Source organism: Gymnogyps californianus, chromosome 1 (genome assembly GCF_018139145.2).
Source record: "Gymnogyps californianus isolate 813 chromosome 1, ASM1813914v2, whole genome shotgun sequence".
Classification (NCBI taxonomy): Eukaryota; Metazoa; Chordata; class Aves; order Accipitriformes; family Cathartidae; genus Gymnogyps; species Gymnogyps californianus.
The window spans coordinates 193,736,330-193,762,803 of record NC_059471.1 but is presented as its reverse complement, the minus strand read 5'-3'; the positions used below and the strand labels follow the sequence as shown (position 1 = coordinate 193,762,803).

At 35.9% G+C, this 26,474-nt stretch overlaps 2 protein-coding genes across 15 annotated transcripts in view; one reads left to right on the top strand and one right to left on the bottom strand.

Annotated features, from left to right (window-relative positions):
- WNT16 (Wnt family member 16) overlaps positions 1-26,474 on the bottom strand; it is an 873,674-nt gene that overhangs the window by 311,078 nt on the left and 536,122 nt on the right. The window lies entirely within an intron of this gene.
- Positions 1-26,474, top strand: part of CADPS2 (calcium dependent secretion activator 2) — a 327,121-nt gene that overhangs the window by 238,893 nt on the left and 61,754 nt on the right. For 5 of the 14 annotated variants that reach the window (XM_050892946.1, XM_050892983.1, XM_050892963.1 and 2 more), the window contains 6 exons: positions 3,827-3,890; positions 6,091-6,214; positions 8,805-8,825; positions 20,588-20,691; positions 22,255-22,263; positions 24,337-24,493. In XM_050892946.1, coding sequence (XP_050748903.1) covers positions 3,827-3,890; positions 6,091-6,214; positions 8,805-8,825; positions 20,588-20,691; positions 22,255-22,263; positions 24,337-24,493 — 479 coding nt within the window. The remainder of the gene's footprint in view (positions 1-3,826; positions 3,891-6,090; positions 6,215-8,804; positions 8,826-20,587; positions 20,692-22,254; positions 22,264-24,336; positions 24,494-26,474) is intronic. The other 9 variants (XM_050892956.1, XM_050892948.1, XM_050892976.1 and 6 more) reach the window with 3 other exon arrangements.

The following is a 26,474-nucleotide window of genomic DNA, read 5'->3' as shown; positions in this document are numbered from 1 at the left end:
CAGTCCCACCATCTCCCAGGCTGGCTTCTTGCTTCTACTGTTCTTTCTACTGTCAGTTTGAGCATCCGTGCTGTTTACGTGTGCCCTAGAATATTTTAGAGACTTTCACATCCTCCTTGTTTGGATAGGTTTTACAGTTTTTAAATGCCAGATTCTCTACAATGACCTCTTTATCTTCCTTATGGATTCACATAGAGGGTTTTTTGTTTGGTTTTTTGACCACTTGCTTTTTTTAATTGTGGCATGCATTTGACTTGGGCTCCTACTTTTTCAATTTTCCCTCAGGCTGCTTGTAGGTTTCTTGCTTTTTTGATTGCTCCTTTAAGGTTTTGCCTTTTGTTTTTCAAGTTCTTCATTTTTCCATAGTTCTCATTCTTGAAATTGAATATACATGTATTGAACGTACATGTACTGAATTTTTTTGGCCTATTCTCTTTTGCTACATTATTAAATTTTATTGTTTTATGATCACTGCTACAGAGCACCTGTCTTGCTCTGCACCTCTCAAACTATGTCCTTTTCGCATTTGAGACCACATCCAGAATAGCATCTTTTCTTGTGGGTGCTAAATTAGCTGTCCAAGAAAGCAATTCAAAACTGTGTCCCAAACTGTTATCGTTATATCTCATCCTAATGAGGCATTGATCAAGTGTACATGTGTATAGTTGAAATCTCTTACTATTACTATTTGTCATCAGTTTGCAGCTTCTCTAATCTCACTTAACATTTCCTAATCACTCTTGTCATCCTAATTAGAGGATCAGTGGTACAGACTTTCACGGATCACCAGAACTTTTTTTTTTTTTTTTCTGTAATATGTCAGAACTTTTCTAAGCTTTGCCCTCGCTCCATTGCTCAGCATTGCATGCACTGGTCAGCTGTCATTGTGGACAGTTTAACTGAAGAGTGTATTTCTCTTCCTGCCTTTTCAGAGATGCACTGAACATTTGCTGTGCCCACCTAGGTCACTAGGTCACACCCATCTGAAAAAGATGCTCTCCCATGCCTGTCAGCTAACCTGCAGCTGACAGTTTTAGTACTCTCCTATGGCCTTTTTAATTTTAATTTTCACTGCTGTCAGCCTGGCTCCATTATGATTAAGATGCAGTCAGCCCATCCTGTGCTGGTGGCTCTCATCTAAAGTATTTCCCAGTTCTTAAGGTACTTAAACCTTTCCTCTCTGTCATCTAACCTACCCACTGAGACTTCAGATCTCAGCCTGCCTCTCAGGCATCAAATGTGGAAGAGCCAATATTTCAGAGAAAGCTGCTGTGAGGGTCTTGAACTTTAACCTCTTGCCTGGCTGTGTGAACTTTATCTCTGGACTGTTCCTCCTACACTTCCGCATGTTGCTGGTACTCATGTAGACCATGAGTGCTGCTCCTTGTCTGTTCTCCCCTAGGTAACATATAAACATCTCCTGATGTCCACTGCCTTTGTACCCGGCAACTAACTTACTGCTTGGTCCTCTTGGATGTCAAAGACCCAGTCATCCATATGTCTAATAACTGAACTGACTACTGTCACCATCTATGTCTCCCTATCCTTAAAGCTCCCCTCAGCTGTGGGAGCATCCTTACCACAGCCGAACAGTGTGAAATCGGCTGCCATGGGAGTTTTATCCAAGAGACTGAATTTCTCCTTGCCAGCAAGGTGCTGCTTCCCTGCCTCCTCAGCAGCACCGAAGCTGTAACACTGGAGGCAGGACTGCTCAGAGTGTCCTTTTAGGCCTTTACTGTGAACATTTCCTTTTCTTTAAGCTGCTTATCTCAAGAAAACAACTCTTCGTTGTCAGAAGCTCCTTGCACCAATTGCACACATAAGCTTGCTGCCCCTGTTCTACTCATACATATTGTCTCTGCAATAAATTGAGTAACCCCTAGTCTACTGTGAGACTTCTTTCTGCACCTTGAACTTAAAACTCGTTGGGTTTTGGAAGCTTGTTATGTTATATACATTGCAGAACATACCTGGAAGGAAGTCTTTGATTTGAAATATTAAGTATAATCAAGAAATGAGTGACATTTATTCAAAAACTACCATTAGAGGTTGATAGGAGTAAACAGTGGGAAAGACAAGTCAAGGATTGTGGAAACATACTGCAAAGGGAGGATGAGACAAAACACCTAAAGATGTGTTCTGTTTTAAGATGACTTAATGCCTAAGGGTCATTAAATCTGCTTTGCTGATTTGTTAACCTGTCCTCAAAAATTGTTAGCGCTACAGTAAGAAAGAAACAAAATGAGGCAAAGCAAATACTGGAATTCTCGCTGCAGGAAATCCTTTTTTGACCTCATTTACAGGGCTTTATTTTGGCTGACCAAAATGTATATCTCAAATTCACTGGTCTAAATCTTTTTATCATAAGAAAAGATTTTACTATTGGAAAACATTAGAATATGAGGCTACCATTCTCAATGAGTAATAATAAGAAAAAAATAATCTCAGCAAAGTAAAAAATCCTTTTTTCAATTGGGGATATCCCAGCAAGATTTTATAGACAGGATTAAGAAAGGTTACAGTTGCCTGCACATTGTAGTCTCATTAAGCTGATATATTGGATCATTCAGTAAACAAAAATGAAAAAAAAGCTGTGAATGGGATCACTTTTTAATTTACATAGTTTTAGAAGTATCGAGACAGAATTATGTATAGTTTAAGTTGTAGCTGATAAAATTTAAGATAACATAAAATGCTGTTGTAGTTTAACCCCAGCCAGCAACTAAGTACCATGCAGTTGCTCGCTCACTCCTCCCCGCTCCCAGTGGGATGGGAGGAGAATAGGAAAAAAAGTAAAAATTGTGGGTTGAGATAAGAATGGTTTAATGACTGAAATAAAATAAAATATAATAATAATAATAATAATAATAATAATGGTAGGAATGAAAAGGAAGATAACAAAAAGAGAGAGAAATAAAACCCAAGAAAAGACAAGTGATGCATAATGCAACTGCTCACCACCCGCTGACCGATGCCCCCACAGCGATCTGACCCTCCCGGCCAGCTCCCCCCAGTTTATATACTGAGCATGCCATTCTATGGTATGGAATATCCCTTTGGCTAGTTCAGGTCAGCTGCCCCGGCTCTGCTCCCTCCCAGCTTCTTGCACACCTGCTTGCTGGCACAGCATGGGAAACTGAAAAGTCCTTAACTTAGGATAAGCGCTACTTAGCAACAACTAAAACATCAGCATGTTATCAACATTATTCTCACACTAAATCCAAAACCCAGCGCTGTACCAGCTACTAAGAAAAAAATTAACTCTATCCCAACCAAAACCAGGACAAATGCTTTTCCAAGCTGTTTATAATATAATAGGAAAGATTATGGAATACCTGCAGGCATTTTTATTCCCATATATCTCTAGAAACTTAAATATCTGACATTTTATCCTTATCTTAATCCAATATTAAAACAAGATATCATATACAGAGTGCTGCTTCACAGCTCCAGTAGCTGTCATGGCTACATGAGAAACAGTACCTCTTTCCAGGAAGATGGCAATTAAGCTCATCAGAGACCATTAAATATCCTTCATAGTTGAGAAAGTGGAAGTGATGCTTTTTACCTTTTGTATTTTTTCTGTATTTAGGCCTGAGCTGCTGGTGGGCTGATACTGCTGTACTATGTATATGCTCCATGGTAGACTATTGAAGAGGCCTTCTGCTTTCATTAGTACTTCGTGTATGGGAGTCTTCTGCTAACATAATTTAATGCAAGTTGTGTACAGTTATGTCTCAAAGTAAATTCTTAACTTAGGTGTTATAATTCTGATCATTTTCTCTTCCTCTTTTTTCTTTTTCTTTTTTTTTTTTTACTTTTTAAGATACTGTTTCCCTTTTGGACGTCCTGAAGGAGCTTTAAAAGCCACACTTTCATTACTTGAAAGGGTAAGTTTGAGAACATGTTTTAAATTCTGCTTGAGTACTAAGCCTGCATTTTTCTTTTGCGTTCAGGCTGCTGAAAGCAGACTCATGTCTTTGCAGGTATTTTGCTACTGGTTTTAATTGTTCACTGGGAGGTTTTTTCCTCATTGTCTTCCACAGAGGCAAACAGCCATTTTCTGATGGATTTATTTGTTAGACTTTCACTTCAAGCCACTGTAGTGACTCTCTGTTTCCTTATAATTTAACGATTACCCAGCATTACCTCTAAAGTAGTACAAGTCTACTCTACAGCCCCCCTTTCCTGTTTTCTATGGCTTCTATGCTGCTGATGTTGTCTATACTGATATGTGACATTAAAAACTTCTGTATAATCCAAATAATCTTCCATAAATGCATAATGTGAGTCAATTCAAGAGGAAAAAGCTATATGCAGCAAAACTGAAATGGGCAGCTATAAATATAAACTCCTGCCCAGCAAATCCTCTTGTATTGACTGGAATGGAGAAGACCTTGTAATGGTAAAAGCACCTCAGTCATCTCTGAGGAAAGAGGACTTTAAATTCCAGCAGAGATTCCAGAGGAATTGTATTAGCATGAGCCTGATGAAGGTATGAATTCAAAAAAAGCTTAGATCCCAGTCTATATAGCTTTGCCAAAATCTGAGAGATCTGGTCTGGGGGAGCGTCAGTTGTTCTGTACTGCAGAACACTCCATGGATAGAGATTCTGTCTTAGAAAACCTCTGCCATGTTCAAAACCACGTAGAGAGTCTGGGTACATATGTTTTCTTTCACTTATAATCTCAGTGATTGTAGTGCTGTGTAGGTTCCTTTGTGTTATATGAAACAGCCGTTTCCTCTCACTGTCCCTGCTGTTACAAATGGCAATGGTACTCTGTCTGGTGCTCAGGCAACACCATTGTCAGTCTTGACTGGGAATAAATGGGCATTCCTATACTTGTGGATGCAGAACGGGTTAGAAACATTTTATTTTACCAGTCTTTGAAAATTTTGAAAAAAAATCAGATCCAGAATAAAAGGTTTTGAATACTGTATTTTCACTTGTTGATAACCCAGAAGTTATTCATTAAAAAGAAGCAAGTTAACAAAGGTAGATATGTCATACGTGGGTGCAAGTAATGGAAGAAGTCTGCTTTGCAACAATATCTTCCTAATAGCTTCTCTGTTGCTGAACCTGTTTCTTTTCTACCCTATTCTTCCCAGACTGTATCTCTTGCTCCCTCCCTTTAACAGTAATTTTTAGATATGTTTTATAAGGGTGTAACTTGTCTGGGGATCCATTGGAGAAGCATTTTTAAAAGGTTGTGAGTTATCTGAAATTTTATTGTTTACATTAAAATATGGTAAAAACATACTAAGTTTTGTTTACACCTACCTGTTGAAAGTTAATGGAGTATAGAATTAAAGTAAAAATGCAAGTGAATTATTAACCATATTTATTCCATTTTTAATAGTAATCCAGAGTATATAATGTTGCATTCATATAAAGAGGTATATATTCTCAGTTTACCTCACTTGAAACAGTTGATCCATTATATCAAAGTGCTGTATTTTAAAAATTAATAGGCTTTAAAAACTGGCAGGTTTTGAAAAGCTTTATATGATCTGTTCTTCTACTTGTCCATAATAAAATATTCCGCCAGAAGTTCAATGTTTTCCCTGCCTACTATAGATGACTATTTTTCACAGCAAGGACATGTTGAATTTGAATAACTTTATGAAGGAAGAAAAGCAAGTTGGTATTAGCTAGCTCCGATGGTGGTGTTCACAGTTTCTCCTTTACACTGTTGAAGAGTCGATGGTTATGCAATGGTGGAAGCTTTTCCACAGGCAAGAACCAAGCAAATTTCCACGTCCGCATCTTTAGTGGGCACCATGATCCAGCCCATCCACGGAATGCTCCTGTTACACTGGTCTTGGTGTCACCCAAAGGAAGACTCACTAGCATGCTGCAAGATGCCAAGCAGTAGGGGTATTGTATATAAATACCATATAGGCAGTCAAACCAGAGTTGAGCAGAAACCTTCGAAGACAAATATCTAGTTCCACCAGCTGAAATAGTTCCTTTATGATTTCTGCCTTTAATCGTTGTCAGATCTGTAGTAACTTTAGGATACTTTTATCCTTTTCCCCTGGGTTTTGGGTAAGGACTGTAACCAAGCGGTATAATTGTCTCTGGCACAGGTTTTAATGAAAGATATTGCCACGCCCATACCAGCAGAAGAGGTGAAGAAAGTGGTTAGAAAATGTCTGGAGAAGGCTGCCTTGATCAATTACACTCGACTTACAGAATATGCCAAAATAGAAGGTTAGTACAGCAATCAACTGCCAAAGTGGCTGTAAAAGCCAACAATGCCTATTAACTGAATATTCTGTGAGCAGCCTTTTCCCTTTCCAGAACAAACCCCTTCCACAGCGAGGGGAAATGTCTCATTAAAATCTCAGCTGGTGAACTATGGAGCTTTTTCCTATTCATTGCTTTAATATGCCTCCTGGGACCCTGTTTGAATGGAAGACTAGGACTTCCTAATTTAAGTTGCCCTTTGTTCTTACTTTTGAGTTCTCCATAAATCTAAAAGGTTGTTTACGGGTTATTTTTTATTTCTCTAACTATTTCTAGTAATTAAACTACTGACAGGAAATTCTTTCCTTAACAGCAGTGACAGTACCTTGAAACTTGAAAACTCTGGGTATAGATCCTTTTCTGGTGTACTTATAAGGCAGACAGATAGATAAGTGTTATTTACTTTTACTGTTGTGTTGTCAGATGTATAATAATAATCTGATGATTAAAACCTTAATTACATCCTGATTTTCTGAATGAATTAATGGGACAATACTCAATTTGATAGTAATCAGAAGGTTTTCTGGAATTTAGGTATGTTCTCGAAAGTATATCATGAAATTAACTAAGATTTTGCTCAAAAAAATTGGCTAGGATACACAATGTCATTCTACTATTTGTAAACTTTATGTAGAACAAAAAGGAAGTCATAATAGTCAAATGCCTTGTCAAGACACATCTGTTATTCTCCATAAAGCACAGAAAACTTGAGATATACCTGTACAGATATATTCAGGAGTAGAAAACAGTGTGTGCGCATCTATATAACTGGATTTTGGGAGGTAGAGTCAATTAACAGGAAAATATACAAAGGATGAATTCTGCTTTAAAAAATTCCAAATTTTATGCCTATTATGTTTTTTTATAGCATGTATTTCCAGCAATACACTAGAAGAAATGGAGTTATCATAGCAGCAAAATGAAGAAGCCTCATATGTTTAGCAATATTATAAAGCCAACTTTTTTTCCTTTTTCCATTTCTACTCAAATTCTCTGAAGAACATGAGTTAACCAATCTCACAAGTGATTAACAAAAAACCCATCTCATCACTATAGCAACCAGTATTATATCATGGGAGTAACAACATGAAACCATCTTAGTAACCAGTTTATCATAATTAATTATGATATCATGTTGTGTTAAAGGAAGAAGGATGAATATTAAATCTATTGTGGAAAATGAAAAAGCAAAAATAACTGTTTTCCTTAGTTTTTATCTTCCTGTATTCATAAAGGGGATTTTTTAATGTTCAGTATTTCAGTCTTTTAGCAAACCTGTTGAAATAATGGGTATAAAAATAGAAGCATTTTTAAAAGATGACAAAAGCATGCAAAAGATATCTAAACTCACTGACACTAAATTGGATTGGAAAAGTTTTTTACAGTGATGTAAGTACATCTTTGCCCAAGATTTTTAACTATATCCTAGAGAATTGTGGCAGTTCCACTGCAAGTAGCAAATTTTGCACTTTAAAATATGCACACTGTTAACACTGCAGTAAGCTGGAACAGCACATAAAACTGCCGTCCATCCCATGGCATATTTTGACGTGCAAATTTCCTTTTGGATTTATTGTCTTTTGGTTCAAACACAACTAGATTTCTTTAAGGAGTTTTACACTCATAATTGTAAACCCAAAGCACAATAGCTAGTTGCATATGTAAGTCTAGTACCTCAACGAGAAATAGGTTGAGTACTTTTCTGAGAATAAACTAGGGTACTATTTGAAAGTGAAGGGCTCCAGCATCATAACATCAGAAAATTAAACACATTGGTTTTCAGTAGCGATGAGACCTGTATTGGTCTCTTTCTATACTCTGGTCATTACAAATATCCTACATTTTTACCAATATAAATGTAATAGTTTTCAGCAATAGGTTTCATTCTGCTTCTTTAGGTTGATGGGAGCATTATTGTATCCGTGCACTGAAATTACGTTCTTCTCTTGATAGTAATTAATGTTAGTGTTTGCATTAATTGCTTACTCCTCAAATTGCACACAGAAAGCATATAGTCATTATCTTTATAACGTCACTGATGTCCTCAAATGTAGCTGTCATACATTTGGGGGATTTTTGTCCTATTCTTTGAATATTTCTTCAGTGAACATCATATCAGTCAGTTAAAATGCAACTATTGCATGATAGTATCAGCTATAGACCAATAGTAACTACCTAAAAAGTAGAGATGCAAAGAAGGCTCTAACAAAAATAATATTCTTATATTCTTACTTTCTTATATTCTTTTACTATTATTTATGTTTCTAAATTCCCAGGCACAACATGGATGCAAACTCAGCCAGTGAGCCCAAAATATAGACTATATATGTATAGACTGGTAGATATAAATATACTGCCTAAAAACATACACCATTTCTCCCTCAGCTGACAAAACCCATCACTTGTGTGAGCTGACTGTCAGGACTCTCACTGCTATACTCAAGATTTTAAGATTTTAACTCCTTATTTGGTATTTATTCTTCTCTAATGAAGTTAAAATACTTATATTTCTGTAATGATGTTTTTCTTCTCTTTTTTTTTGTTTTACATTTAGCAACAGCAGAAAAGGACTCAGGTGATTACTATTTGTGTGGATGTCTGCATGTATTACAGGTGTAGTGTGTTGTGTCTGTTGTTTTATTATTTTTGTTGATTTCAAAATACCAAGATATTGACCAGAACATGTGTGAACATTAAAAGTAATTTTCATGTAGTATAGTCCCTGCATTCTTCATTTACACTGATACTTAACTGTGATGTGCATATTTATTAGCAATTTAGATAATTTTATATTTTGGAATATGATGCAATTGTAGTTTCTGTGAAAGAGGTGTAGCTAAGCGATGCAGAAAAGTTTGGCTGTTAAATTCAAAATCAGGAGGTGTATTTAGAGAAATGTAATTTCATAGTCATCAGCAAAAATGGTATCCGTTTCTTAATAGGACTGCTGGATTTATTGATGAAGGTCTTGATAGGAGAACTAATTTTGTAAAGCTGGTATTTCTCTGATACAGCTTTGTTTAGTAATATGTTTATTTTTCTAGTTATAGCTGAAGGCTGGGAGGATGGTAGTTCTTCACATTCCTAATTTCATGAAGCTGATATGGTGTATATTCTCTAATAGTGCAGAAATGTTTTTTGAGTGCTTATATCCCAGTATTTAACAGAGTGATCATAAAAAGAGCATAGCTGAAGTAGTATTTGTGGCTGAGTAGTATTGGCTGTGTAGAAGTATGAGGGATTGTGCATATATATACTAAGAAGTAGATGCGTGCACTACTTTGTCTTACCTTTTTTAAAGACATACACACAGACCCAATTCAAGGCTAATCATGATGCTTTGTGGGGTTTCCACAAATATCAACCACAGTTATGGGAAGGGGCATTGATTTAGTAGTATTCTCAGGATGAAATCGTTTTCCATCTGGAAAGACAGACTGGGCTGATGACTATAAAGGTTGCATGAAAGTAGTTCAAAGTGGAGCTCCTTGCCAGTGAGGGGCTTGAAGGGAGAAAAATGGTCCATTTTTGGAGGAACAGCTTCTTTAGCCAGCAAACAAGCAAAAAATAGTAGCAAATTATAAAAACTACTTTTTTAAAGTCTGTGTTCATAACTGAAGATTCAAAAAATTCCATTGGTTCCCAAAACTTCCACTGGTTTTCATTTGAAAGCTTTAAATGCCCTCGAAATAGAAGAGCTCTATTTGTAATAAAAGAGAGCAAATGATGCACTGGTGGTACGGGTATTCATGCCACAGCCTGTTAGGATGAGTTGATATGAGCTCACGTTGATCAGGTAATCTCCCAACCCCCTCTGATCAACAGGGGGAGGTTGGTTAAGCAGGTGATTCAGAGCGCTTGGAGGCTCCTTCAACAATTGCTCTGTGAAAGGACCTATCTCACGCCATCAAATACAAATGCACGCTAAGACAGTTTCCCTACTAGGTAAGATACCTAAAGCTAGATAGCACAAATATTCCATTTAGTATTTTTACGCCTGTAGGTATTGAAGAAAATATCTCTTCAATTTAGAAATTTAGAAAAATGTTGAAATTAATTTGTGAAATGAGAAAACTAATTTTAGAGTTTGTGTCCTTTGACCTTTGCGCTCTAAAACCTCAGCTGTACACTTTTGTATAATGCATATCACCTCAAGTACAAATCTTCCTTGTGCCACACGCTTGCTATTCTTATTTTTTCTCATTAAGTCAGAAATCTAGACCATTAAGCACAGATGACATACAGTTACAAGCACAGGAAAAAAAAAAAAAGATTGTACCTGATTTCAATCATTTTACATTAGGTTTATGCATGCTTTGAAAGAAACTATTGCCACGTTCTTAAGATAGGATAGCAAAGCTGTCCCTTAAGTGACCTGGCAAATAACTATATTAGAGAATGAATGAGAGGAAAGCCTATCACATGCAGTGAGTAAATGGAAATTCACTATGTGAGTTAGGTGAAGCTAGAGGTTTATAGGCTGTGTTTATAATTTAATTGCTTAATTAAATTCTGCTTCTGACTAAAATGCAGCTGAAAATTAATCAGACAACTCAGAAAAATTAATTTTATTGAAAGGAGTAAATAGACTGTGTTCCACCAGAATTTTGTGTCCTATTGAACCCATTTCTCTGATGCAAAAGATGAAGCAGCTGAAAGGAATCCCAATAAAATTGTATTTTAGCCTGGCTAACAGGGCCAAATCCTGCTTCTGTTGGTGTTGCTAGCTAAACTCCTACAGATTTCATTATGAACTTGATGTACAATATGCTTAGCTCTAATACCCTATATTGCATTGTCATGGAAAATAAGGAAAAACTATTTCTTGATAACTGTTATTTACCCTTTAACTTGTGCACTAGATACTATACAGAGAATCTTGAATTGCAGGAGTGTCCTTGTTAGGTAATACAGAGGTGAACATGCAAATTCTTTCTGTTGCGAGAATCCTTTTTCAGCAGTGTGGTTGCCAGGTTCCCGGGTCTGTTCCCCAAGTGCTCTCATTTTCGCAGTCTCAATTGAACATGACTCTGAATGCTTTCCCAGAAGACAGTGGTTACTTTCTTAATGGCAGACACAGTGGTATAAGCAGCACTTGCATCAACAGGATTTGTTTGCAGTCAGGATGACATTTTATTTAGCACTCCTATGTCGTTGTACTATTATGAATATAGAACAGCTTTTTTCAATAAAAATTACATTTGCAATCACAATTTTACAGGGTTCAGCATGTCATTCCTTATGACAAGTACAGCTGAAATTCTCATGAGTAGCTAATCTGTTCAGTCAGTATAATTGCCATTATGAGGAGAACAGCAGCAAGCCTACTATTATAATTTTGAACTGTGTCTAAGAACTCTCATATAATGCCCTTGTAGTTGCAGCAAGGATTTATAATTTGTCAAGGAGATGATCACAGCATCAATATGTGAAAATCTCTTTTTAAGTATAAACCATTTTCATTTCAGCACATGCTGCCTTTGAGACTTCACTACCTGAAAGTACTTTTTAGATCATTTTGTGTATGGCACATTTTCCTGTCTTATTCAGTATTTAACTTGAGTTAACTCTTCCTGTAGATAATGTTGAACATAACTGGACCTGCTAGATGCTGAGGCCAGAGACAAATAGCATTCTTCAGATTCATTTTGTATAGCACCCAATGAACAGCTTATAGAAATTTGCATGCCTTCCTCACCTGTTTTCTCTCCTTTAAAAAAGGTGGCCTTCCTTATACAGAATTCAGATTTTTTACTTATATTTTATATACATCCATTAACACACACACACACACACACACACAGAGTAATGAAATACTTTCTTTATTCCTTCTCAGAAATGAATGGGTTTCCCCATTTAAATTTATTTGAAATCTGAATGGCTGAGGAGTAATGGACTCTGCTAATGCTGCTGTCATTGCCTAAGAGAAGTGATAGAAACTTACATGTAAATACATTTTTCAGCACAAGGACATTACCTTGCTGTGGAGAAATAAAGGGACTAGGTTAGGGATTAAGGTGGTAAATGGCTGTGAAGCGAACAGAGCAGTATTTGTCATTGTCTGTAGATATTAATTTCTGAGGCAATAGACACATTGTAAAGATTTGAATTATTAGGTAGTTGTCTTTTAACTCATTTTTTAAAAGTCTATAGTAACTGAATATACTGGGCTGCTTCTGCCAATCAGTTTTAATAAAAGGAATGAAAATAAATTCGATTAAAATCAGAGCAAATAGTTACTGTGTAGTGTGCAATTGCTCAAAGACAAATCACAGTTGTCATCCCAATATTTCTTTCCATCAGACAGACTGCCAAAGACTGAATAACTGTTAACTCCGTACAGTAGAAGGTCAGGAGCAACTCAAGTTTTCTGTTTTTTAAAGGACATCGATCGTTAACATACTCATTACATACAAGTTTCTAAAGGAAGGGTAGTATGTAAATGCCCTCAAGGCTCAGAAGGATCTATCTGACTTAAAAAGAAGAACACTACAAACATTATTGAAATTGAGAAGGCAAGTGGAGAGAGTCATTGTACCTGGAGAGGGCTTGATTAAAGCTCTCCATGCATGTTCATTTCACTGAACAAACAAAAACGAATGAGTTGCACAGCGGCATCACACCTTCTTGGTCCCTGTTTGTTGTGCAACTAAATGGAAAGAAGAAGATATGGGCAAATATCCCTAATTTCAGTTTTGGAGGAGAAGTCTGGAAAAGAACCCCTGGATACTCCTTCGTAAACATACCCACATCCTCTCTTAACAGCTGGGCTGAGTCAGACTTTGTCACTGCTCTTCCCCTTTTCCGCCCCCTGCTTCACCCATATGAAGGCCATTTCAAGTCCTGTTTGTTCTATAGGTGTAGGAATTACCTTACAGTCAAATTAGTTCCTAGTTTTTAGCATGCTCACCTTGTTCTATATCCCTAATGAAGGAGGGATAGTTCCCTCCTTCATTAGCATTTCATCATCTCCAATTCCTTCTCGCCCTGGGATACATTTTTAGACAGTTGTTTTATACTCATGCAACCTAGGCTTTCATCACTTTATCTCAGAGTTTTAGCCTCCTGTTCTTCGTTTTTATCATCTTAGGAGCCCTCCTCTATTAAAGTCGGAATTCCACCTTCTTGAACATTGCTGACAAGAACTGTGCAAAGTCATCCCTGGAAGATGCCTTGCACGGTACTGGTAGTACTATTATACCAGAAATGTTTAATCTAATATATTCAAGAAACACTTGTCTTTTGATGTCTATATCATGTTTGTGGCACACAGCCGTTCTGTGAAAAGCTAATTCAACCCAGTCTTCAGAGTTTTGATCATTTCCAGCTGACAAGTTCCCAGTTTATAGCAAATGTTTATTGCTGTTCATGTGTCAAAATGTATTGGCCTCCTTCTTAAAGGATTAATTTTTTTTTCTCTCTTCCATTCTTTGGAATTATCCAATTCTTGTTACTGCATTTTGACCCTGCTGTCTATTGCCAGTGTTTTACAACATTGTTATCAGTGCACTCCTAATATTTATTCTGAAGTCATTGGTGAAAATATTAAGGAAGCTCAGGCCTAAGATGGATCTTCAAGGAATTCCTCAAGAAACCTTTCTTTGCTCTTTCTCAACGCTACCTATTGCCTTTCTCGAGGCAGCTTCTTTATCCAACACATAGTTTCTTTTTTAATCCTCATTTTCTTCAGCTTAACTGGTAGTTTTCCCATGAGGCACAGTATCAAATGCTTTATTAAAGTCAGAATAGATGAGATCTACTGAATTTCTTTTATAAGAAAATATCCTATCAAGAAAAGCTACTGCACAAGTCTAGTGCGGCCTACCTTTGCAAATCTGTGTTACATTTTATTCTGTTTTCTGTTCATTTTATACCCTCAATTAGTCATTTCTTCAAAATCTGTTTTAAAGTTAATAATTGTCAACATCACTTTTCTCTCCTCCTTACCTGCCGGCATTAGATTTGTTCTTGTCATCTTTCAGTAACTCCCTAAAATTTAGACTCTTAAAATTATTAGATTTTTTAAAAACACTTATTACTAAGTCTCACTTTCAAGTGTCAGTTTTCTCTCAGTCTAGTACGTCAGTTATTCAGGTCTCTTCACTCATCGAGTCCTTCAGTTTGCCATGTTTGTTACCTCTGAGTTTTATTCCACAGGAACAGAAAGTGCTGAGAACATTAGTTCTTTCCCCTTTTGAAGAGAAATTAGAAGTGAGGGAAGAGAAGAAAATACCAACTGCTTGTATCTGTGTTGCCAAAACCAGAATACAAAGAATCATAAATTAAGTGCCTTTGATCAGCAATTAAAAATTGAGATTTCTTTTCATCTCTGCCTTTTTTCTTCTGCTTTTAACTTTTCAGATTTGTTGTTTCAATTTTTTTCGATGAGCCAAGATTCCCTTTTTTTGGGTGGAAAAAAAAAAAACAACAAAAAACCCCCAACCTGTGATTGTCCCATGAAGGTAATTCCATTGAATACTATGATAAATTTAAAAAAACTGAAAACATTGTAGTGTGACTCACTTTATAAAATGATAGGTTATTGGCTAGGAGGTGTGAACTCTAACTTTCTACAATCTCATAATCTCTCTGTACATAGGTGACAATGGTAATTAATTTTTTTTTTTTTTTTTTGTCCCTAGAATTTAAAATCCAATTGAATTCTCAGAAAGCAATTATGGAAAGACTGGTTTCAGCTTCATAATTAAAGCTAAATTCCATTATTTATATAAGACTAGATTTTTTTTTTTAATCAGAAGAATATAGGATGTCCTCCCAGATGTCCACTCCTTACTTTTTCATGCAGAATTAATTCTGTGAGAATTTGCAAGAAAATCCACCACAGTCAAATCAAAATTATCTGTGGGTGGATTATCCCAGTTGTGGATTAACTCTGCAGAGTCAGTTCAGGTCTAGTAATATATTAGCTCCAGTTTATTATGTTTGTACTGCTTTTGATACAAGTCTAGAAGCAATCTTGCTGGTTTCACATGTCAGAGTCCGAATTAATGGGCCCTACTGGAGCAGAGCTGGCTCCATACAGCTCAAATTATGATGTATCTGTATTATCGAATAATATTATGGCGTGCTTAACTGCAGGGCTTCCCTGTCATCCCCTCTGCATCAGTATGAGTTCACTCTCAGGCTCCTATTTGGAGTGAATCAGTCAGATTCCTTGGCAAGAGAGTTGGTATAGAATAAAGGGTAGCTCCTTTAGGCTCCATGCACTACAATTGGATTTGGAAAGACGTACATAAGCTTTAGGTCCCTCTGCACAATATCCAAACAGCCAATATTCCTTCAGAAACTCCAAAACTTGCTCAGGCCATGCACTGGTGTGTGTGCAGCGCATCCTGGAAGGAGTTTGACAGCCAACAGTCATCACGTTATCTGCCCTCCTGTGGATCTAATTCTGGCACATGCATAGAAATGAATTAGTTGATGGTCAGACACCACCGTTAGTAGACATCTTGCACTTTCTCCTGGCTTTAATGCTGGTAGCATTAATGTTAAGTAGCACAACAGCTGAGTCCTGCCAGCAACCAGAGCAACAGTGCCGATGAAAATTAAAACAAATGCCACTTGTCTTACATGAAGGATCAAAATGCAAACTGGATGTTCTGTTGCAGTTTGGCATTAAATGAGCTGGACCAAATCCTGAACTGCAACATCACCACAGAAGTCTCCAGCTCCATCTAGCTGTCTGGATGTGAAGGTACCTGTAAGCCCACCAAGGCTTTGAACTCAGGGTCTCTCAGCATACTTGCCTTTTTTCCAATATCCCTGCCATTGTTCTGTGGGAGACCCTCTGGCCTGGAGACAGGTTGGCTCTCCTGAGTGTCTTGGTCTGGATATGCTTGTTTGAAGAAAAGGAGAAAGGATGAAATACTGTACAGGGAAAACCAGTAAGGGATATATGCTGTGCCACGGGGGGAGACTGGCAGGCCAGAGACAGGTACCTCCTAGCTGCACTGTACTCATACCCAAAGAGGAGAATCACCTCTTTAATCAGTAGATTCCTGTGCTCAGCAAGTGCCAATGAGAAATTAAACGCACACGTTCAACAGCTTACATGCTGGGGAGAAAAAGAAAGAGGTGAATTGTGCGTTTGTCTTCAAGGATAAACTCTCTTCTGGAAAGCAAGCTTAAGTTAGGTTTTAGACATACTGTTGTTAGGTTGTAGACATCCTGATGGGCTCAAGAAAGGAGGAACGGGGAGAAGTTCTCTGACCTGTGTGACACAGGAGGTCAGACTGGATGATCTGACAGTCCCTTGTGGCCTTAGGCTCCATCGGTCCATGAAGCAGTCACCTTGTCATTTCAGTAGCATTTTAGTCAGTTAACTTAGCTCATTTAACAATATTTTCTTGGTACCTGTGTGACTCACTGATAATGCATACTTGAGAAAGCATCCATTATTTGCAAAGCCTGGCTTGCTTTTTCATTTCAGCAGAATGTGAAGCTGAAAACAGATGATTGATGGCTTTTTCTGTTTATTTTCTAAAAGATGTCAAGCAGCATATTTACTGACTCGACTCCTGCTGCAGCTTGTTAGTTTGAGCAGTGTAAACACATCTTAACAACCCTTAGTAATTGTGGGGAGAAAGACATCATGAATATAATGAAAACTGACAGCACTGATTTCCATTCCTGTAATTTTTTTACGCTTATAAAGACAAGCACAGTATTTTCCTCAGATTTTTGGAGGTTCTAAAACTTCCAGATAACAGTTTATTGGTACTCATATTTCAAATATACTACTTGTTTGGTAAAAAACGTTAATATTTAGTTCTTTTTCTCTCAAATTACTTTGTGGCCGCTTGTTTATACACCCATGTAAATGGTGGTTATCCATAACACATATTCACTAGATTTTGGAAAGTGAAAGGTCCTTAGTTACAAAGAAAAAGGTCTAGCTGATGTGGTAACTTACAGATGAAAAAGGAAGCTTTAGACGAAGCCTAAGTGAAATGTAGGGAAGCATATACCATCCAAATGAAATTGCACATATTGATTTACTCTGTGAATAAGTAAACAACAACAAAATTAGAGAGATTTGTCCAAGGATGCAGAGTGAGTGCAATTCTCTGCCACCTTTTCTTATCAATAAATCTTACAGGAAAATAATTATTTTTAAAATACTGTCGAAAGCTGTATGAAGCATCAAGAGTAATTTGCATGTTTTTAGCAAGTAATAAATAGTTTCAGAGTAAACTAGTAAATAGTAAATAGCATGGGGAATTTCATGCAAACTTGAAACTGGAATTTATTGAGCCTAATCTGTCCCACATTTTTAGTAATTGCTGCCATGAAACGTCATTCAGAAATTTGCCATACTCACCTCAAAGGGAAATTTACAGTTTTCGTCCTCTTTTTACTCCTAAACACACTAATCCTATTGAAAAAACTACTCGTGAACATTAGTCCCATAATGACTGAAATCCTTGCGATTTCTGGCTTAAATAATTTATCATGACTGATTTATTTTTATTCCAGCATCATCCCTGATTATAAGTAGGTCTTCTCTTTCCCAAGTGTTCCCACTGTGGGAATACTGTATTCCCACATTGCCTGTGTGGGAACACTTCTGATCCCCTCTTTCATCCTTCATTTTATTAGGCTTATTATGCCTTTCAAACAAACAAACACACACACGAAAAAAACCCAGACTCTCTGTTCAGTGCCATTTCTGATTGAAATTCAGAATTCTTATCCTTTCAATGCCATTTCTGATCAAAATTCATCACTTCAACACAGATGACCAGAACTGCATTTTGTCAGTGCCTTGCTCAATGGAATTAATACTTCCCTGAGACCATGTTTCTCTTCGTCATGATCTCGTCACAGTGGTGGTTCAGGATAATCTTATAGTTAGCTAGTAAATCTATGGTCTTTCTCCTGCTCTCCCTACTGATAATGATGTCTGTTCAATAGCCATTTTTAGGCTATCCTGAGCTTATTCCAGGTGTGGAATAGTGAACTTACTCCAATGTAAAAATGCAACATCAGATTCAATATAATTATTAGAATTACTTTCTTACTAATTTAGAGGAGCCCTTCTAGGATGTAATTTTTGAATAGTTTACAGCTTATTTAGTTGCATTAGGAATGAATGCAATTGTGAATGCAATTATTTTATTTACTTGGTTAGTGGTAAGGTCTATGAAGATCAGGCTGAATTTGTAATAAAATGAGTTGTTTATGCTGAAATCAGATGTGCCAGTCGTGCTCTGTATTAATATCACTGGTTTCTTCCTAAGACTCATTAACATCACTGATACTGATAGTGATGTATCAGCTGTACAGATAGTACTTGCTGTGTGTTCAGGGAGGGGAGGACACTGACCACTAAAGGAAACAGCAGTTTCAGTCCAGGATAAGCATAGAAAACACTGTTTAAGTCTGAATCCAATAGCAGTCTTTATACTATAACCTAAATAATAGGGGCTGGACCAATCCTTTCTAGTCTCACTTGACATAATACATTAATATAGTTGTGGTTATATTCATATAATTGTTCTACAGTATCAAATTTGCAAATTCAATACAGTATTAATAACTGTGATGTTTACAGTGTGAATGTAGTTTTGTGTCCTGGTGAGTGTTTTGTGCTTAGTCCATGTTCATACAATAACTCTTTCTTGAGTTAGATTGTGGTTTTGGAACTCATATTATTTGAACATGTCTGTTTATGTGGTCTGTTTTAATAAGATTTGAAAATTTTTTTTTAGTTGCTTCAGTCACTAATTTGCCTGCTTTGTTTTTTGCATGAAAACAATGTGTCTTGTAGTCACCTTTAAGTAGATGCTTGGTGGCGGTTCTAATCCAATGTTTCTTCAAAAATTGCATTAAAGCTCTATATTTCATCAAGGTACTATGCATCAGTGTGTTAGTGCTGAAGAACTGGACAAGGTCACCTGCCTTTAAGATGTCTGAAAAGTTGTTTTGACTTGCCAGAAATGTTAAGTGTTAAAAATATTTAGTGCATGCAGTTTGATATTCTTACTGACACCAAGGAGATTATGTAAGTTTTTAAATTAATCTGCTAATGTTCTATGTCATGATGAATGCATAAAGTGGGAAAGAAATGTCAGCAGAATTTTCTGCATATGAAGATGTGTATTCATGTGATTTGCTATTCACGTGATTTGCTATTCATGTGATCCATGAACATGCACAGAAAATGAGAAAATAGGATTCCTGAGACCCTCACTCACCTTGTGTTATCAGCTTCATAAGTCCTCTGCAAACCTGGTTAATGTGACCATACTTTATATATGATTATATATCATTTCCATCGCATGATTTACGCTTAGGGACATGAGCTTTGTTAAGTAAACAAGCTCAGATAGCTAATACTGAAGTTATTCCTGAAGATACAAATTATGTAGTTGGACAAATTACTTTCACTGATTAAACTATGATTGTAGAAAATTTCAGTTGGTCTCTTCCCTTATCTCCCATGACTGTTCCTGGGATCTAGTCCTATGAATTTTTTTAAATTGAAAACTAAACTGAGTTTAATTGCCCTGTAAGAATTTTAGTTACATTTGTTTTACCTTTGTTGTTTGCTTTCTTTTTGAAGTCTGCTCTGTAGAATGAGTGATCCTCATGTCATTTGTAACTTTTGCATTTGTCCTTGTTTGCTTTTATGTGGAGTTTTTAGTAAGCTTGTGTCAATTCTGTTATAGCATCTTTATTTTATAGTGCTACTTTATGGTACTGAAAAGAATGCAGATTCACTCATTGCTGAACAGCAGGTAGAAAATTAGTTATTTGAATAATTAGTTATTAGAAATTAGTTTTTTGAATAATTATTGTGTATTGTACTTTTCTTATTTTTAAATATACCTAAAATGTAGCGTCTTATTTAGATGAAACTTTTGGAATTTTTGACTGCTGCAAAATGCGTGAAGCTTGCTGATGACAGTAATGAGTCATCTAGTGGGAACAGCATTGTACTGATGGTACAATAACAAAAAAGGTCTCTGCTGTCTGCTGTCTTTGTATATCTGACCTTGAAGAGAATTAGAATTTGCTTGTTGCACAAGTTGAGCATCTAATACATTGATGCACCTGTTAGTTCTCGCATATTAAATCAGATGTTTATAATGATCAGTGATTCTTTTGTGAATTAAGTATTTTCTCTTTCTAGTGATCTGGACATTCAGCTGCATTTACTTGTATTAAGTGATTGTCCTTAACACGTGAAATTGCTTACACTTCAGCAAATAGTAACTTTGCACCATTCCCATTCCTTTCTGACATTGTTTTCTCTTAGTGTTGAATCTTATTTGTAAATAAAGGAATTTTGGTTTGCATTTTATATTCATATAGAGACCATGAACCAAGCAACACCAGCTAGAAAGCTGGAAGAGGTTCTTCACCTTGCAGAACTCTGTATCGAAGTATTGCAGCAAAATGAAGAACATCATTCAGAGGTGAGGCCGTAACTGCATTTGCTGGAGAGAATGGTTTCTTCCTAGATTTTTTTCTCCCCTGATGCGAAGCAATTCTGTCAACAAACATTTTAGCTTTACTTTCTGACATATGTTTAAGGCAGTTCACATTTACAGAGGAATAAGAGACTTGAAGCTTATGAAAAGTGAAGTGAAATAAAACTCTACTTCAATTCGCTTGAATGAACTGTAGATTTAGAAATGAAAATTAAAGAGCATAAAATAGAGAAAGCATCTTTGTGCTGGAGGTGGTGAAATGGTATGGAAAACATTCATAGCCTTATACAGTTGTTTCTTCCAACTTTTCACCTCTCATTCAAAATAGAAAGAAAATATAACTGAATGCTAGTTTTCATCATGCTGTATAGATCTTGATTTTAACGTAAAAATAATGATGGGTATAATAATTACATTCACATTGCTCTTCCATTGATTGGAAAAGTACTGCTTTTAAACTTGCACTTTTTAAAATGACATTATAAGGTAGAAGAAGTAGAAAATTTCATGTTTCTTACTCTCAAGTCTTTTGCTTCATGATACAGAACCCATAATATTCATAATATTTAGAATTATAGCACCTTTTATATCAAGGAATTACAAAAATAAACTTGACCAGGTACACACAATTGTGTATTCTATTAACATTTAATTAATACATACAGTTTTCTAAGGTTCAGGAAATTGTTTTAAAAATGTTCTCAAAAAACTCAATAAATATTTTTGGGGAAAATATGCAAAGGAATAAACATGATTTAGTATATATAGTTATAAATATGATCATTCAAAACATCTGGTTTTATGTCACACTATGGAATCTAGTTTTTAGCTTACATCTGTCATGTGTGAACTTGTTATAGATGTTTTATCTTATACTGAAGAAACAGCTGTTTCAATGATTTGAAATGAATTCCCTGGAGGTCCTGTTCTGCACTACTGTTGCCACTGTGTTACTCTGTAATGATTACTTAATAAAATGTATATATTGTTGTCTTTGTCTTTTGAGGACCTGCATTACTGTAAAAATATTAGACTTCTGTGGAAAAGAACACAGAAGAAACAGATCAAATGATACATGTATGATTAAACATCCTTGTTCAAAGATTACTTTTCGTACTACTTATTTGCAGTCAGAGATGTGGTATTTTTCAGAAGGGTAAATATCTTGCATGTGCCTTCAGAAAAAGCAATTCAGCAAAAGTTTTCAATCTAATCTAAGACAGCTTGAAAAGAATAAAGATAATTTTAAGATTATTTTCCCCTTCATTCGTGTAATAAATGTTCAATTTTGCTGAAATTTATAGAGCATGCAGAATTTCAATATTAAAATATATCTAAGAACAAGATCACAGAATTATACATTCCCTATTCAAAACTGAAGATTAAGTATAGTGACTTCACATCATAATGTTAAGTAAATGTTCAGTGTTTGATGGTGCAGTTGACGAAAAGGACCAGTAATCTCTAAAATAGTATATCACATTTTTTAATACTAGATTTTTTTTTTTTTTAATTCATAACACTTCCAAATTTCTGGGATTCCCAAAGGGAAGAGAGGTATGTGATTCCTGATGAACTAAGCATTGTTTTTCACAGTTTATAGCATGGAACTGTGCATTGAATGTATAGCATAAATTGTTCTGATGATTTCTGGTGTTGTACTGCCACATTTGTGTGTCTTTCTAGAATCTGAGAACTTCAGTCCTCCTTTAAGCCCATCAATGTTTTTGTTCTCTTAGAATGCCTGTCACCAATTGCTAATTGCCTTTAGCCTGTTTTCATATTATCCATAAAGACTGAACAACTATCTTATCTGTAGTATTTCTTTTTCTATTCTTCTTCCTTGCTGCCTAAGCAATGATGGGTAGTTCTTGAGAGGGTCAGAAGAATTTCTGTCTGGGTTCAAAGTGTCATTTGCAAAGGGGAAGAAGATGGAAACAAAATGTGCTGGTTTTCTGGTTTGGGTTTTGCTTTGTTTTGAGTTTTTGGCAATATTTTCTGAAAAGAGTTTTGCTTGCCTAAAAGGGGCACCTGCCAATGCCTGTATACGTTTCTTCTTTCTTTGTTTCTTTGCATTTAGTTATTTTCTAGGGTAAGTCATCAGTTCCTTTAATAAGCTCCCATTTAAACAGGATTTACTAATGAGAAACTTCTTCCAGTTTGAGGAAAAAGACTCCATTTCAAACTCTTGCCAAAAATTTTGAAGACTTATCTGTCATTTTCACTATGGTGCCAATCAGCATCCTTCAATCCCAACACTGCAACACACAAAGTACTTTTCAGTAATAGCAGAGGATGCTCAGCATTTCTTTAAAACCTCTTGCCAGTTCATCTTTTCTCCATTTGCCCCATGTCAAAAAGAATTACAGGCGGTCATCAGAAAGTCCAGGATGCAAAAACATATTTGTAGACCACTTTTCAGAAGTTGTCTTTTATTTGATGCCTTTCAGGCCTGAGTGCATAATTCTACATTACCTAGGACCTGCATTTCAGAAATGCAAGCGAGGATTTCTATGACTTTATTTGAAGTTGTGGGAACTCAGCACTAGTGTAGATCAAGCTACGTATGTTCCATGCTGGCAACTCAAAAATATTCAAAATGAGATATTCAAAATGAGGGGCATAAGTTTGAAAGCAAAGACATTTTCTTATCTAGTATGTGTAGGTATTTCTCACTGTCAGTTATTTTTGTGAACTCTGAGCAAAACACTCTCAGCAGTATGTGATATTCATCCTATTTCATAAGCTCACTTCGCTTTCATCTTTAACTCCGGAATCATACAGCTCCCTCTGATCCAATACTCGGCTTCAATACTGACCTTTCAAAGCCTAGATTTAAGTGACAGTACAAAGGTACAAGAGTTACATGTGAAGCAGTCTTTAATACGGAGCTGGCTTTACTTGCTGACACACTATTTTTCACAGATTTCTTCTCTTCTTTTAAGCTAGGATTACCCAAGAATCTAAATTTTTACCAAAGAAAACTGTGTATTCCAACGTGTTGTTAAGTTACTGAAAATTAATATAGACATTAGTGAATTTATAAAGATGTATTTATAGCATCTGTGGAAGGAAAACTGGATGTCTTCCTCAGGAGAAGCTGACATCTTTAAGGCAAAAATAGGAATTAAAAAGCGCTCTGTATCTATTAAAAAGCCCTTAGACTTCAAGGAATAAAATTTCACACTAAAGCCATCCCTTCTAATTAACAAATGAGTGCAAAATATATTCACAAGAATTTATTTGAAAAATAAATTAATCTGATTACTTATAGCCTTAGAATTGAATGAAATCAAAAGAAGCATATACAGTAATTTTTCAAGGATGAGGCCTTCATGCTTTTCTTTGCTCTCTGGCAAAAAGAGTTGCAGGGATTTATACTCCTTTTTTTTATTTTGTGTTACATTTTTGTTCTGATTATATCATCTTTCGCAGCATAATCTATTTGATTTCTTACATTTTTGATGCAAGGTTTTATAAAATATTTTCACATTTCTCACTTGGCCTGTTCATCCTTCCCAAATGAGATAGGACATGAAGTGACATATCCAAATATATTTTGCCATAGATACAACACATCTCTTTGCTTTATGACTCGTGTTTAGTAATTCTATTTTGTCATGTTTGCAGGCATTCGCTTGGTGGCCAGAATTATTGGCTGAGCATGCAGAGAAGTTTTTGTCTCTGTATTCTGTTGATATGGATTCAGCACTCGAGGCACAGCCACAGGACTCCTGGGACAGCTTCCCACTTTTCCAGCTGCTGAATAACGCCCTCAGAAATGACAGTAAGATCTTAAGGTTTTTACTTATTGTGTGCATAAGATTTTTCAATGTGCCCACGCCTAAGAAATGTGTTTCTAAATAATATAATTCTCAAAACAAAAGTAACAGTGCCTGTGTTTATGATATATATCCTGGTGCTCCATTTCTTGGAAGTTGAGCAGTTTCTCTCTATCCTTGCACCATTTCAGTCCTTACTCTGGCAATCCCTTAACCATTCAGTATTCACAAATTGCTCAGTTTTAAATCAATGACGTACAAGCAGCTTAATATGTATTTGATATTTCATATTTAATCTATACTGCTTGAATAAAATTGTAGTTAATATTTCCTTCTAAGCCTTCATGTAAACTACTTTCAGACTAGTTATGTCTATAAAGGTATTGTAGGCTTAGCATGGATGGAGTAAGATACACACAACAAATCAGAGTGTTATTTCCACTTGGTGTATTGTTGTATCATTATTTGAGTTGCAGACCAAAATTTGAGATAGCCGTATTATCTTGCTTTTATTCGTCTTTGAAGAGAGATTTTAATAGTAGTTAAGAGATTATAATAGTTAATAATAGTAAGTTAATAAAATAGTTAATAATAGTAAGAGATTTTAATAATAGTTAAGTGACGTCCTAGGCATGTTTCATGTGAAAGTGATTTTGATAATGGAATTAAGGAAATAACCAGTGAAACCAAAGAAAATGGATTAGGTGTTAATTTAAAAACATTGAATTGCACCTAACATTTTAAGGCATCATAAAGAAAAAAAATACATTTGTGCTATGTTTTATGTTTACTCATATTCTATTTTTAAAAAATGAGAAAATGACCTACCGGCTTTTTTGATTACATTGGAGATCCAAATGCTATTTTTATTGAATGATTCCAGTTATTCCAAAATTTGATTTTTTTAATTATAAATACAAGAAATCATTTTTAACTCTTCCTGAAAAATTCATTTCATTTCTGTGGAAGTTCAGTAACTTTTAAGAATTTTAGCTCCATGTGTGGAAACTGCTTGACTGAAAGAATGGAAAATAGTATTCAAGAGCTTTTCTCCAAGGTTACACATATTGCAACCTATATTATTTATCATTGTATTATTGTTAACCTTAGCTGCCAAGTGTTTATTGAAATATATAGGTCATTTCAGTCTCGTACCTGTTGGCCACAGCACCATATCATGAAATGGAGCAACTAGCAAATGTACAATTCACTGTAACACGATGGATGACGAACTTCATTGAGGGAAAGGGGCAAATGGACAGGGCCGCTAAACTAAAGCTGAATCTTAAACAGGATTGTTGAAAGTCACTGTTATTGCACCATGTTGGATGTGGTCTAGGACAGAGCAAAAGAACATTAACATCCAGTCTTAGAGGTCTCTTTTCATGAATTATGTTTCCATACCCTGACATTTAGCAGTACATGAAATGCCATATTCCTGATGATTTCTTTTTTTACATGTTATCCTAGTGAAAGAAAATGTATCTGTTAGTGTTTCCCTTAGTTTATTTTTAAGATATTCATGAATGTTTCATCTGGATCCTTTGTTGGACAAACTGCAACTACGGAAACATATTAAAATTGCCATGCTGGTGGTAATTTAAGCTGAATTTAGAAGGCTGCTCAGAGGGTGTAGGAATTGTTCGATCTTGGTGCAGATCCCATAAGAGTGAGACTCCTGCAAGGTGGATTCTGCATTACTTTAAGTGGGTATCTGATCATCTAAAATCCAGATTAAAAATCTGAAGCCTGTATTCAGGTGTCTTTCCTACCATCTTACATTTTCAGTTTAGGAAGCACATCGCTAGTTGTGATGTTATGTGCATTTAAAACAATTATTTGGTTTCTGAAAGCTGTGGAGGTATTTTACAGTATTCTTACAAGAAGGATTTGCAGCACCAGTTTTAACTATGTTTTTGTGTTATTTGTGTTCCTTTGCGCTTTGGTTCCAACCTGAGACAAGTGATAGAAACAAACAAGGCTTGT